Source organism: Monodon monoceros, unplaced genomic scaffold, assembly GCF_005190385.1.
Source record: "Monodon monoceros isolate NGI ecotype Baffin Bay Population unplaced genomic scaffold, NGI_Narwhal_1 Super_Scaffold_6, whole genome shotgun sequence".
NCBI classification, from domain to species: domain Eukaryota; kingdom Metazoa; phylum Chordata; class Mammalia; order Artiodactyla; family Monodontidae; genus Monodon; species Monodon monoceros.
Window position 1 is genome coordinate 67,429,968 of NW_021703783.1, and position 16,404 is coordinate 67,446,371.

At 35.6% G+C, this 16,404-nt stretch overlaps 1 protein-coding gene across 2 annotated transcripts in view; it reads right to left on the reverse strand.

The window, feature by feature from the left end:
• Positions 1–16,404, reverse strand: part of MGAT4C (MGAT4 family member C) — a 611,075-nt gene that overhangs the window by 10,597 nt on the left and 584,074 nt on the right. Inside the window, exon 5 of one of the 2 annotated variants that reach the window (XM_029205850.1) lies at positions 262–414. In XM_029205850.1, coding sequence (XP_029061683.1) covers positions 262–408 — 147 coding nt within the window. In that variant the 5' untranslated portion in view covers positions 409–414. Of the gene's footprint in view, positions 1–261; positions 428–16,404 lie in introns of those variants that run through there. The other variant, XM_029205851.1, reaches the window with a different exon arrangement.

Sequence of the window (16,404 nt, forward strand, 5' to 3'; positions counted from 1 at the left end):
TATATATATATATATATATATATATATATATATATATATATATGGCATTAAAGAAAACAATGCAACATAAACCAAAACAATTGTAATGTTGGTAATATATAATTAATATAAAAAGTAGCTAGATAGGAAATATGCATGTTATAATTTTGCTTAAACTAAGGCTATTTCAATAGCCTGGGACTGAAGTTAGGTTACAAGTGGACTGTCTGCTTCAACTTAGGCTTTATTCTGAACAAAAAATAATCAACCTCCAAGACTTACCATAACATAGCTATCTTCAATGTACAAGTTCATAAACAGAAGGAAAATGACAAGAACTCCCAAGAATGAGACCGTAGAACGTTTTCGCAGGCATCGCATTTTATCTAGTGTATCAAAAATATGTTTCACTTGGTGAAATTTAAACATTCTCTCCTGTAGAAAAGAGGCACAAAATTATTAACAATTAATTTTGTATGCAAATATTTCTTCATCGTATCAGTCAAATCCAGGCCTTTATAAAATCTCACTATTCAAATCTTGGAACCAAAATTGTTTCCAATTTCACAATAAATTTGGCACCGGCTATTAATACATTAACAGAAGGATAATGCAGTGGTTTATATTGATGTAGAGTAAGTAAAAATGAAAAGCACAGTTATTTCTGAACAAATAAACATTGGTAACAATAATGTAAGAAAATAATACTTCTTTGATGAGAAAGAATAAAAATTAAAGAGAAAAGCAAACATTAAGGTAACATCTACCTCCTCATATTATAATGTAATGAAAATGAAAGAAACTAGAAGTATGGGCCTAATACTGATCTCAGAGTAGGTGCACTGAAAAGAGTGATGGGGAGAAAATCTGGGTGAAAGAAACAAAAGTGACAAAGGAAGCGAAAGTTTTGGGGGTGAGTCCACACATATATTTGAGTTATAATTGCTTTGTTTATTTTTCCAGTAATTCTTGCTAAATCAGAGTAAATCCCGGAGTGGCATATCGACATTGCCTTGCTTGATCTACTACCTAGAAGTCTGGCAGTTTATAATGATTTATGGACTACAAAAAGGCAAAATTGGAGTCAGCAAGATTAGTGGAGGCCTAATGATTTTCCATTTCACTCTTCTACATTTTGTGATCTGCTCCATCATTTTGTGATTTGTAAATGAATTACAAATTCATCTAGATTACCATTTTTTTAAAAGTATAAATATCTGGGATGATCAAAAGACCAGTGGAATCATATTTTGTCAAAAATCAACTATAATATGGAAATTGTGCCTCGTTATGTACTAAGTCTCCCTGGGCTCAGCTTTAGGATGAAGTATTTATGGGCCTAAAGAACTTCAGGAGGTGAAAAGGCCTGCACCCCAAACCCTTACAACAATGTCTAAGAAATAGCCAGCTAATGATGGCTCTTCAACGAGTTAATGCAAGAAAGCATTTATGAATCCTTGTAAATTATAGGAAAGAATATTAGGAATTGGGAGAAAGGAATGTTATAAGAATTAATGCCCATTTCCTTTGGCCATATTTTTCTCTAGGGTTATTTTTTCTTGTTAATTTTTAGGAGTTTTAAATATATGTGTAGGGATACACATATATATATACTAATCTTTGCTCACGTTGAAAATATCTAAATATCTTTCCCAAGCACTTTTTGTATTTTCTCCTTTTTGGTATGATGTTTGCAGTGTAGTGGTTTTTATGTCAAATTTATTTCATGGATGTGGACTTTTTTTGTATAATGCTTAAAAAAAATCCTTCCCTATCTTGATGTCATATGGGCAGTCTCATTTATTTTCTTCTGGGATTTTTTTGTTTTGCATAGATAGATTTTTTTTTTAGTATACCTGTAATTTATCTTTGTGTCTTTTATGATATAGTGGAATAATTTATTTTATCTTTTCTATACGGAGAACTGATGATCTGCTCACAGTGCATTGGCATAACTACTATTCATACTACCACTCCTAATTTCAAGGGTGTGGGCAAGCATACTCTCCTATGTACACAGAAATATAGGAGAACTGGGTAATGGTAAACATTAATACTGTATACCAGACCATACATTGAATCATCTCTTCTTTTGGTTCGTGATGCCAATTCTAGAATAGGGTCACTTTCTAATTTGCATTTATGGGTCAAAAATGTATTTGTAGAGTCATCATTTATAACCTTTTTCAATAAGAAAATACATACATAGCACTTTTGAACCAAAATATTATAAGTGAAATTCTGTTGTCTGGTTCTATATTCTGTACCATACTGTAACCTGGTCCTGATTCTACAGATAAAATATTCTGTTTGTAAAAGATTTTTTATCTGGATTTGGGTGCAGGATAAGGTGACCCTTCACGTTCACTGAAGTTGTAATCTAAGGATGCTTAGGAAGGATAAGAAGCAGGATTAAAGCTATGGACTCTCCATCTGGGTGGCTAATTTCAAGAGAATGATGTTCTGGTAGGGCCTCCAGACCCCAAGGAGCTGGAGGGGATACCTACTGGGCGCAGATTCTGGATGCAGCTGAGATCTGTTAGAACAAATGCTTGTGAGTCTAGATGCTTAAGGCAGAAGTCTCAGGGTCATCTGAGAGGGACCATTTTGGAGTAGGGTCTGGTGAGGGGCCTATCTGTTTATATTCAGTGGCTGGTCCCAGAACCCTGGTGCTGCCCTCTATATTTTGGGAGGTGCTGGATTCAGGTCCAGGAGAGAATGTCCCAGGCACTTAGCTCTTAGAACCACGACTCCACATTTCCCACAGATTTTTCTCACGATTGTCATCAGAAGTTATTTCAGCATACGCATGAAGGTGTTTTCATCACAAATTTGTTTGAAAACCAACAAGTGAAAATATTTTAAATTGACAACAGTAGAAGATGTTTGAATAATTTGTAGTGTTATTAGACTGAAGCCATTGACAATGTTGCCCTAAATGCATATTTGATGATATACAAAGGAGTTTATGAGACAGGTTAAGTAATAAAATGGGTATAACAACAAAAAAGATTTTTATCTGAATTTTGAAATGACAAAGGATTAGAATCTAATCATATACAAGTGACACAATATTTCTAAATGTCAATTTGGGAAGACTTGGCAATAGTATGAAATACATTTATTCCCTTTAACTCAGCAATTATATTTCTAAAAATCTGTTCAAAGACCAAAAAAAATGTATTTGTGAGCAAAAGTTTAGCTATGGTATTGCAAAGCAGTGATGTTTGTAAAACAAATTGGAAACAATCTATAAGCTGTTAATAGTCATTATCTCAATGTAGCAGAACAATCAGGAATTTTCAATCTTGTTTTACTTTTCTAAACTTTCCATATTTTTAAAAGCACATATATTTAGTTATATTTTTTAAAGTTACTTTTAATTTTCAAAATTCTTTATTGTCTGTTGGAAAATAAAACACATTTTATTTCCTGGACACAAAAGCATAAACAGCAAATTTTTTTCAAGAAAATAAGATTTAACAAATATGTAACAGTTTATGGTTATGCCTCTGGATGCTTGGAAAGTTGAATGTTTTGAGTTCAATATAAATGCTAAGTCAAGAAGAATTCCATCCTAATTCTATTTTTTTGAGACAAAAAGAAAATGTAAATTATGAGATGCAAACTGAATTTGCAAAGTTCAAATGTACATAATTATGTATAGAGATAGTGCTGGGCAATACATTTTGCATGGATAGCTCATTGAACCTTCATACCAATGCTAACACATTAATACTACTATTAGACCAATTTTAAAACTTAAGGAAAACAAGGCTTTCTCATCTTCATAAGGGATGATTCCAGCTTCTAAATCTTAGAATTATTACAGAGTCTGCTCTATTAACCACTATTGGTATACAGTTTATTAATTAGGTTTCATATATTTTAAATATATGGTTGTCAACAGACTATTAACATATGTGATAATAATATGTGACATTGGTCTGTTGAATAAAATAAAAACAATGTAATAAAAATAAATTAAAATTTCTTGGCAGAAAGCAAAATTTTGATTAAATATATTTAACCTAAAACACATATAAATATATAACATTAGGAGGTGGGTGATATATGATATTTCAACTAGCATAAGAAGTGGTAAAAAAAATGCTTTGAAGACAAACTGCTGTGCATTTTGCATTAATGCAAAATAGAAGAAAATTAAACAGTAACAACAACAGCAACAAAATCCTGGAATATAATTCCAAAGAGTTGACAAAAACAGAAATTCAGTCCTTAGAGAATAGTGGTAGTCACCTAAGTTCTAACATCCAATCTTCCAACTTATAATCCTCCAAAATTCATTCAAAACATTCAGAGCATAAATAAACCTTCCATAGTATATACCCTCAGAATAACCAGGAGAAATATAATAGCACAAAGTTCAATTTACATATAAGCAAAAATAGTAACAGCCAGGACAAGAAGAATTGGCTAAGGAGCCTAAATCAGATGTCAAAAGTTAGACCAAAATATGTGTCATTTATTAAACAAACTACACCAGACTACACCACAGTAAAAGAAAAATTAAGAAAGCTAATAATCTATCCAAACTCCTCTCTCATCTCAAACATACAATTACACGGATCCAGGAAAAAACAAAACAAATGAATATTCACAAAAAAAGAAAACAAACAAACAAAAACCCAGACCAAAGTCAAACAAATTTATTGAGAAGAAAACTGAAATAGCTGAGAACTCTGATATTAGGCTTTTTGTTATGCCATGAAGCAAGGAAGCTCTCAGAGGTTAGTGGGGTCACATCTAAAGAACACAGAAAACAACTTGAGGAGGTTTATATTGAGAAAATTTGGGAAAAAAAACAATGATCAAAAATTGACTATGATTGATAGTAAAATACTGAATTAATATAAATTCATGATTATATTGTGATAATGAAAAGGAGAGAAAGAAAAAGTAAGAAACCCAACTGCCACAATTGGAGGTGATCATTGCATCATCTTCTGATTGCAAAATCAGTAATTGAAACAAAAGTATTAAAGTTCTCCCTCTGCATTTCCAGGAGGAACTGTATTTCATCCACAGTTGATGATGGTTATTTTCAGACAATGAACAACTGGCAGCATAGGGCAATTATCCTTGAGAAAAAGGAAACAAAAAAGTAAGCCCCATAATTTCTCCAGTTTGCTGCCAAGAGACAGTTTTTAAAAGGCAAAGCAGGGGCTCTCCTGGTGGCGCAGTGGTTAAGAATCCACCTGCCAAGGCAGGGGACATGGTTTCAAGCTCTGGTCTGGGAAGATCCCACATGCCACGGAGCAACTAAACCCGTGTGCCACAACTACTGAGCCTGTGCTCTAGAGCCCATGAGCCACAACTACTGAGCCCGCATGCCACAACTACTGAAGCCTGTGTGCCTAGAGCCTGTGCTCCGCAACAGGAGAAGCCACCACAATGAAAAGTCCAAGGGCAGACAGCAGAAGCAAGAAGAACTACAGTCCTGCAGCCTGTGGAACAAAAACCACATTCACAGAAATATAGACAAGATGAAAAGGCAGAGGGCTATGTACCAGATGAAGGAACAAGATAAAACCCCAGAAAAAACAACTAAATGAAGTGGAGATAGGCAACCTTCCAGAAAAAGAATTCAGAATAATGATAGTGAAGATGATCCATGACCTCAGAAAAACAATTCAGGCAAAGATCGAGATGATGCAAGAAAGTTTAACAAAGACCTAGAAGAATTGAAGAACAAACAAACAGAGATGCACAATACAATAACTGAAATGAAAACTACACTAGAAATAATCAATAGCAGAATAACTGAGGCAGAAGAACGGATAAGTGACCTGGAAGACAGAATGGTGGAATTCACTGCTGCAGAACAGAATAAAAAAAGAATGAAAAGAAATGAAGACAGCTTAAGAGACCTCTGGGACAACATTAAATGCAACAACATTCGCATTATAGGGGTCACAGAAGGAGAAGAGAGAGAGAAAGGACCTGAGAAAATATTTGAAGAGATTATAGTCGAAAACTTCCCTAACATGGGAAAGGAAATAGTCACCCAAGTCCAGGAAGCACAGTGAGTCCCATACAGGAAGAAACCCAAGGAGAAACACGCCGAGACACATAGTAATCAAACTGGCAAAAATTAAAGACAAAGAAAAATTATTGAAAGCAGCAAAGGAAAAATGAAAAATAACATACAAGGGAACTCCCATAAGGTTAACAGCTGATTTCTCAGCAGAAACTCTACAAGCCAGAAGGGGGTGGCGTGATATACTTAAAAGTGATGAAAGGGAAGAACCTACAACCAAGATTACTCTACCCAGCATGGATCTCATTCAGATTCGATGGAGAAATCAAAAGCTTTACAGACAAGCAAAAGCTAAGAGAATTCAGCACCATCAAACCAGCTCTACAACACATGCTAAAGGAACTTCTCTAAGTGGGAAACACAAGAGAAGAAAAGGATCTACAAAAACAAACCCGGGGGCTTCCCTGGTGGCGCAGTGGTTGGGAGTCCATCTGCCAATGCAGGGGACTTAGGTTCGTGCCCCGGTCTGGGAGGATCCCACATGCCGCTCGGGAGAGGCCACAACAGTGAGAAGCCCACATACCGCAAAAAAAAAAAAAAAAACCCGAAAAAATTAAGAAAATGGTCATAGGAACATACATATCAATAATCACCTTAAACGTGAATGGATTAAATGCTCCAACCAAAAGACACAGGCTTGCTGAATGGATACAAAAACAAGACCCATATATATGCTGTCTACAAGAGACACACTCCAGACCTAGGGACACATACAGACTGAAAGTGAGGGGATGGAAAAAGATATTCCATGCAAATGGAAATCAAAAGAAAGCTGGAGTAGCAATACTCATATCAGATAAAATAGACTTAAAAATAAAGAATGTTACAAGAGACAAAGAAGGACACTACATAATGATCAAGGGAACAATCCAAGAAGAAGATATAACAATTATAAATATATATGCACCCAACATAGGAACACCTCAATACATAAGGCAACTGCTAACAGCTCTAAAAGAGGAACTCGACAGTAACACAATAATAGTGGGGGACTTTAACACCTCACTTACACCAATGGACAGATCATCCAAAATGAAAATAAATATGAAACAGAAGCTTTAAATGACACAACAGACCAGATAGATTTAATTATATTTGTAGGACATTCCATCCAAAAACAGCAGATTACACTTTCTTCTCAAGTGCGCACAGAACATTTTCCAGGATAGATCACATCTTGGGTCACAAATCAAGACTCCGTAAATTTAAGAAAATTGAAATCATATCAAGCACCTTTTCTGGCAACAATGCTATGAGATTAGAAATGAATTACATGGAAAAAAACATAAATAACACAAACACATGGAGGCTAAACACTATGTGACTAAATAACCAAGAGATCACTGAAGAAATAAAAGAGGAAATCAAAGAATACCTTGAGACAAATGACAGTGAAAACATGACGATCCAAAACCTATGGGATGCAGCAAAAGCAGTTCTAAGAGGGAAGTTTATGGCTATACAAGCGTACCTCAAGAAACAAGAAAAATCTCAAATAAATAATCTAACCTTACACCTAAAGGAACTAGAGAAAGAAGAACAAACAAAACCCAAAGTTAGCAGAAGGAAAGAAATCATAAAGATCAGAGCAGAAATAACTGAAATGGAAACAAAGAAAACAATAGCAAAGATCAATAAAACTAAAAGCTGGTTCTTTGAGAAGATAAATAGAATTTATAAACCATTAGCCAGACTCATCAAGAAAAAGAGGGAGAGGACTCAAATCAATAAAATTGGAAATGAAAAAGGAGAAGTTACAACTGACACTGCAGAAATACAAAGCATCCTAAGAGACTACTACAAGCAACTCTACGCCAATAAAATGGACAACCTGGAAGAAATGGACAAATTCTTATAAAGGTATAACCTTCCAAGACGGAACCAGGAAGAAATAGAAAATATGAACAGACCAATCTCAAGTAATGAAATTGAAACTGTGATTAAAAATCTTCCAACAAACAGAAGCCCAGGACCAGATGGCTTCACAGGTGAATTTCATGAAACATTTAGAGAAGAGCTAACACCTATCCTTCTCAAACTCTTCCAAAGTACAGCAGAGGGAGGAACACTCCCAAACTCATTCTATGAGGCTACCATCACCCTGATACCAAAACCAGACAAAGATACTACAAAAAAAGAAAATTACAGACCAATATCACTGATGAATATAGATGCAAAAATCCTCAAAAAATACTAGCAAACAGAATCCAACAACACATTAGAAGGATCATATACCATGATCAAGTGGTATTTGTAAAAGAAACATACATAAAACAAAGTAATTCATAAAGGCTAATGATAAAGGAATGAGCAAAGCATTTTTAGCAAATGCAATGAGATACCATGGTTTGCAATCCTGATATAAAATGTGGGTGAATACAGGCCATAAAAGCATAAAATTACATAATTAAGGTTACTTTATAATGCTAAATGCCACAATTCTCAACAAAATATGACCAAATAACACAATGAGCAACTTCCTAAATCTGAAACAATAGAAGATTTAAGTCAAAACTCCTAATGCTAGGAGCCTTAACACAGTCCTAGATCAAGAGGCCAAAATTTGTCTAATATCACAGCAGAAAAATGCATAAATCAAGAACTCTTAGAAGTATAAGCACACGTTTATGGATCTGCAAACACAGTGTGGAATATTAATATTCTTCTCTGAGACTCTGACAGTTTAAATAGTCAAAATATTAGCAAGGAAAGAGAATCTGAGTAATCCAAAGTTCTCTCTTAATATTAAAAAAACTTTGGTGTGTTTTGGTCAACAAAGTATGTATGATACGTAGGATTTTAAAGAATGTTTTGTGCCTAATCATAAGCCAATATAATTCAAAATAATCCAACAAAGGAGGATAGAGACATATTCCTTGAAAGAGATACGGTGGCCTAGAAGATAACACCCAGTTAGCAAGACAGAGTTACTGGGTAGCCATCTAAACTCAGATTTTAATCCACAGACATTGGTAAAACATTAGTTTCTCAGGTCCCAGTGTAAAAAGAGAGCATGTTGAAAAAAGCTACTAATAATACTGATTATCTATAGAAAACCACTAAGTCAAACAAGGCATAAACAAGCTCACCATCCTTTAAACTACAATTATTAAAAGAAAGTAAAAATTTGGTTTCAAATTTTTAAACAGGTGAGCATATCCTGATAATAGAAATTTCACATAGAATGTTCCTACTTGAAAATATTAGTCTCACAAATGAGGACAAGTTACTTGAACAGTATTTAGTTCCATGTTCAGACAGTGTCTTATTTGTTAGAAATTTTCTACTTAGTCTTAAAAAATTTCAGAAATGGGGCTTCCCTGGTGGTGCAGTGGTTGAGAGTCCGCCTGCCGAGGCAGGGGACACGGTTCGTGCCCTGGTCTGGGAAGATCCCACATGCTGCGGAGTGGCTGGGCCTGTGAGCCATGGCCGCTGAGCCTGCGCATCTGGAGCCTATGCTCCACAACGGGAGAGGCCACAACAGTGAGAGGCCCGTATACGGCAAAAAAAAAAAAAAAAAAAAATTCAGAAATGGATAAAAGTGTTATTCAAAGGTAATAGGTTGATAATTACAGATTAGTTTTATTTATAAAAATGATAACTTTTATTATCGTGGTTTGAGTAAATTATTTTCTCAAGTTGATACATCATCTTTATATACCCTAAATGTCACCAGAGATTCATCTAACAACATATGCTACAGTACGCTTTATCTCTTGCACGCACGATGAGAAGCACTGAACATGTTTTGTTCAGCAGTTTTACTGAAAGTGTTTTCAAAAACAGTTTCTTTGTCACAAGTTTATAATACAACACTTGATTTTGAATACAGTTATGGAAATAAGAATATATAGTAACCCTACCCTCCACTCCAAATGTATGCAAAGTTGGCACATCTAGTTCAATAAGACTTCATCAGTTTTTGTTTATGGAAGAATCACATTCTCTTTGGAAGACCCAAGGGCTAAATGTCCATATATATTAAACTACTATAACCAAACTTCAAATACACAACTATATAAAATCATTTTGATGTGATACCATATCAAATAACTCATTTTTTAAATGGAAAGCAATCATTTTCACTCTATAATTCCCATTATAAAAATTATTATATATGAATAAATGGATAAATATACTCACATATAAAATGTATATTATATGTTCATCTATCCCACATACAATTTTGAAATTATAGGTAGTGTACCATATATTCCTATACATTTATATACACATAATTATACACATATAAATAAAGCTGTATTCACTGACAAGGAAACAGGTAAATCACTGAGACGGTACTATTCTTTCTCACTATTTAATACTGATGTTACCTGAATTTTGTCTTCTCAATTTACAAACCATCACCAAGGGGATACAAGACCCTCTTAGTAATCTTTCCCTTCTGTAATATTGTTCTTTTCCACTACTCCATCCAACCTTCTCTTCTTTTCTCTTTGCAACCTTTTGGCATTACATGATCTCTCCTACAAACACTTTTTGAGCAAAATTCAAAATTTAGATATTCTGCTAGGACTTCTTCCTGAGCCTACTTCCAATTTTTGAATAATTACTGTTCTCTCTATGTAGATTTCCCTCTGGCTACTCAAACACAAGGAATCTAAAACTACAGGCTGAGTTTTCCCTTCCATTCTGCTCCTCCTTTCAGAGTCTCATTTTTGGTAGACCTAGCTTTCTAATCTCCTAGTCAAATCATCTGGAAAAAAAAAAAAGCCTCTTGCTGTCCCACAGTCATAGAGCCTTGTCTTGGGTCCTCAATTTCTCTCTCACCTGCCACAATTTCTCCCATCCAGTTCGTACTGTCATTATCGGAGCTCAGGTTAATACTTCCTTTAACTTTGGCAACAGCAATAGATTCCTGACGGCTTTTCCTACCTGTCCGCTGTTTATCATGTTTCTAAAGTTATCAGAACCTAAACTGGAAGCGGGTTTCGAAGTTTCGACTCCTAAACCGGAAGTGGGAAGATCCGCCCTAGAGGAGATGTCAGGATGCGTTTCCAGCCCAGGGTCGCTCAGAAGATGCCTGCTTGGTTAGGATAGTAGAGAAAACGTAACAGCAGGGTCCTGCTGTGCTCCCGGGCAGAAATCAAGAGAGCTGCCTGCAAATCACCTCAGTCATCACAATGATAAAACAAGGCCCCATGGTAAACCTCGCGTTAGTAAAGAGGCACAGGCAGCCCTGCCCAGAGCTCAACCAGCCTGTGCATTCAGACCCCGGTTTCCCCTACTACTTGAACGCCAAGGTTTATGCAGGGACAACTCTACAGAACACAAATTCACTTGATCCTTTTCAGTAATGTTCTTTGGGAAAATGAGGGAAGAGGAACCTAATGCCTCTTCAAAACTATTTTATGTATTTATTTTTCAAGTTCCTAATTAGATGCACTTTAATTTTTACTCTGCCTTTCATGAGAAAGTGACACGAGGAAGAGAGCCACGGAGCACTTGGACAAGTAGAGAAGGCACAGGACCTGGACAGTTCTTTTGAGTCAAAACTCCAATTTCAACATCCATCCTGTCTGACTTCTACTTCCCACTCCTGAGGTAAAATAACCAAAGCTTGTTCTGTTTTGTAACAAGAGTAATTTTATATGAAATTGAAAACAATTCTTTTCCTACAGGAAATAATAAAAGAACTGGGGTCCACTGTGGTAGGAGCCCCAGTGCTTCAGGCACTCTCTCCCTTTGCTGCCTCCCTACAAGCTGTGTATTCTGGGGCCCTGTCAATCACCAAAAGCCCCAAAAAACTACCAACTGTGAATATTTGCATCTCTTTTCCACAGTGCAGCACTCGTAAAAGCTTGCCTAAGAGCTTCCCTGCCATGACACAGACCTACAGTGTAATCTCTGGGCTCTTTGGTTGCAAAAATGCAACTGAGCATATCAAACTTGACTTTGTACATTATCAAGGCACCATAGACTCTTCTATGTTTATTTGTCTTACAATTTATTTAAGGGAGAAGTGAGGATAATGTCACTTGCTAATTATTTAATGGATTGAAATATTTTATACCCAAGATAAATCAAAGTCTTTGGGGATTTTTAAGGAATGTAGCAGAAAAAATTAATGTTGACACTGTAAACACTTAGAAGACCAGTAGCAAAATTACTGGTTTGTGCTGGGGAGCCTCCAACAGCTGTAATATGATCTATTTAATATCAGAATTCAGATATGGTACAAAGTTTTACAAGCCATGCAATTTGGAGACATATTCTTTGGACCTATGGAACTATTTACTTATCTTTACTACCTCATATATCTGCATATATATGTATAGGAATAAAGACTCTGTCTTTGTAACACTATGAATATCTATTATTGACCTCAAATCATTGCTCACGGAGGCAGATAAAGTGTTGGTTGTACAAACTTCTTTACATTTCTTCTTGGGAAGATACTATGGGGAAATCTGTATGCTAGTTTCCATCAACTCAAGAAACATGCTCATTTATTAAAGGATTGATGCTGATATAAAGTGACAAGTGGATTATTACACAGTAGAAGCACTTGCTTAGGGTGCATGCTTGTGCACGTTATCATGTTTCTGGAATGTTACTTGGATTATATGCGACAAACCACCAAATGTTAATGAGCTCAGTTCTCTCCCTCCAGCTCTTTAGGGTAAAATCACTTGCACTTCCCAATGCAAACTATTCCATGCCCCATATGAGAGGATGGAAGAAAGGAAAACCATATTCCTACCTACCTGAATGAATGTGGCTACGGTAATCTCCCCCAAGGCTCTAAGCTGCAACTTATATTTAATAGTCTATTTTTAAATCAACAGTCAGAATGCAAAAGTAAATTACATTCTCCACATCACATGGGCTGGTATCCAATACTTAACCTCGCATCAGGGAAAACATGAAAGGAGTCTTGCAGTCAACCGTTCATCTGTCTGCCACGTGCCACTATGTGCATCTGACTTGCTTGGCTTGCCTTTTTTAATGTGTGCCCAATATGTTCTTTTACATTGCTTTGTGGAAGGCTGCACATGCCCTCGGGGGCAGTATTCAATACTCTCCAATGAACAGAAAGAATGTTGCTGACATAGCAAAAGCTTCAGGATGCCACGAAAATGAAGTGTCTTGTAAAACATGATTATCATTACGTTTTGTACAAAAGGCTCAGATATTCACATATTGATGGGAACAAATGTAATTGCTTTTCCCATTTAAGATTTTTTTTTAACAGTCCCAAGTTGTACTGTCCATTTGTAGCTATAGGTGGTAGCAAAGTGGAAAATTATAGAGGCTAGACTATTCCATAGGGTTCACAATGATGATGAGTGAGATTTATTTTCTGGTGCCTTTGAGCTTCAGTTCAGATAGAAAATGTGTAGCATTGATAGGCTGAAGGTTTTCTGCCACTGACTATAAAAATAGGAAAACTTGAGATGAGGATTGGGAAGAAAGTAGCCTTTTTCAACACTGAAGCTAAGACAAGACATGTACTTTATTTACCAACTTCTGTTTTAGAATATCATTCTCTTACAGATTTCTAATTTCTTTCCAATGAGCTGAAAAAGACCTGGCTAGAGCAGAACCAATAAAAGCAAACATTGAACTAACTACTTCAGAGAGAATGCAGGAGTTAGTGCTAAGGAAAGGTATAGTCATGAAAGCTGTTTTTTTTGTGTGTGTGTGGTATGCGGGCCTCACACTGTTGCGGCCCCTCCCGTTGCGGAGCACAGGCTCCGGACGCGCAGGCTCAGCGGCCATGGCTCACGGGGCCAGCCGCTCCGTGGCATGTGGGATCTTCCCAGACCGGGGCACGAACCCGCGTCCCCTGCATCGGCAGGCGGACTCTCAACCACTATGCCACCAGGGGAGCCCTTGAAAGCTGTTTTAAGTTGCAGTGAGGAAGAAAGGAATAATGATAATGATGGTGATAACTAACTCATTCAGAGGGCTGTGAAATATAATTTATTTAATCTTCCACAAAACTCATGAGGTAGATAAGAATGTATTTATGATTATTCTCACATTACAAATAAGGGAACTGAAGATTAAATAGATTAAGTGATGTGTCCAGGTAGAGTATCGAGCAATTATGCTATGTAGATATGATAAACGACAGGTTTTCTTTCTAAATCGCTAACTTTTTATGCATTCCAGTCTACTCAAAGAGTTTATCTGAGAGATGTAAAAATTAGGCGCTTCCAAATCAAGTTAAAATTTGGTTAAAGCAATACTATTGAAAAACATTAATGATCATATTTTTGTCACTAATACATAAGATGACTATTTTCCCCCAAAGGAATTGTGCAAACATTTATGCACAATTACTGGCATAGTATAAAAGATTATAAGATGTTGTCTCAATAAAATTGCCACACATTTTTGTACGCTAATGGATCAGGTAAACTTTAACTTGAATTCAGTAATACGAACTACCGATTTGAGTAGATACATATGATTTATGCATATATATATTTTATTTAAATAATATGCTGTATTAGAATAGTGATTGCCTTTCTCTTTAAGTAAGAATTGTTTTCATTAAGCTTGTTATTAAATTCTAAAATCAGAATGAATAAGTCTGTTATGCATAATTCATTACCTATTTATTTATCCTTTCTTTCAAACACAGATAGAGTTCACAGTAAGTACCAGGGATCTACGCTAGGCACAATGACTGTAATTTCATATCCAGCTTAACTGGAACAGAGAAAAACAAAAAAAAATAAAACCTTACAGAGGGAAGTACAATAAAAACATACAATGTGGTTAGAAATACTTTCCTGATAGCTGTTATCAGGAATTTTTAGAAACATCATTAAGTGATTATTTAGTCTGTGTTGCCCTAGATGTTAAATATTGCTTTTGTTCTTTCAACATTTATTGAAGCTTCACTATGCACATGACATTGTTCTAAAAAGAAAAGATTAATATGCCCATATTTTTGCACTGTTGTTTAGTGCAAAGGAAGGTAGATGTGCCAAAATTCGATCCAAAAAGTGTTACACGTACGACTTCAGAAATGTGCACAAATTACAGTAGAAACACAAAATAGGGAAAGAAGGGAGTTGTGCTGTTTACTTGGGAGTGGATGTCTTCAGGAAATATACCATAGAAGACCTGACAGAGACAGGGAGCAAGATAAGGGTGTGGAAGGTTCCAGAAAAGGGTACAGCAGAAAGCAGCTTGTAGAGTGTAACATTTGTAACATTTCTGTTTTATGAAGTTTTCTTAAAATCTTCCTACCATCTAAGCAGAAATAGTACAAATTAATACACTACAAAGATCTTGACAAATAAAATGAGCAGGCTGGTTTCAGACTTTTATTCCATAATAATTTTATTGAAAAGGAAGATAATGAGAAAATACCTTGGGACTTTTGAAGAAAAATGCCATTATCCTGTAACTGCAGTTCACAAAAGTTATCTTTATTTTCCAGGGGTGAAATACACTATTTTATTCTGATATGTAAGGTCTTAGAAAATAAAACACTTAAGTATTTTTTTAAAAAAAAATCCTTAAATATTACTCAGCCATAAAAAGAAAAGAAATTGAGTTATTTGCAGTGAGGTGGATGGACCTAGAGTCGGTCATACAGAGTGAAGTAAGTCAGAAAGAGAAAAACAAATACCGTATGCTAACATATATATATGGAATCTAAAAAAAAAAAAATGGTTATGAAGAACCTAGGGGCAAGACGGGAATAAAGACGCAGACCTACTAGAGAATGGACTTGAGGACACGGGGAGGGGGAAGTGTAAGCTGTGACAAAGTGAGAGAATGGCATGGACATATATACACTACCAAATGTAAAATAGATAGTGGGAATATCTAGCATAGCACATAGCACAGGGAGATCAGCTCGGTGCTTTGTGACCACCTAGAGGGGTGGGATAGGGAGGGTGGGAGGGAGGGAGATGCAAGAGGGAAGAGATATGGGGACATATGTATAACTGATTCACTTTGTTATAAAGCAGAAACTAACACACCACTGTAAAGCAAATATACTCCAATAAAGATGTTAAAAAAATCCTTAAATATATCCACTAAGTCATTTTAGAGATAAATTAAGAACCAAGAATGGAGGGACATGGTGAAAAACGACTGCAGTTCTTCTTTTACTTAATTTTGGTTCCAAATTCAAGAAACCAATAGGACTTAGGTATACTCATGTTGATTTTGAATCTAAGCAATGAAGTTGAATTTTATGTTAAGTACTACAAAGCTCAGTTCCTCTTTTGTACCTCTGAATTTTCTAGAATCAAGAAATATGTTTATAAAACTGTACCCAATGTTCAAATAGAATACATTACTCATTCTTTATAGCCACTTGAAGCAGTAACTGGATTTTTTCAGTTCATGAACTTGCTTACGATGGCTAT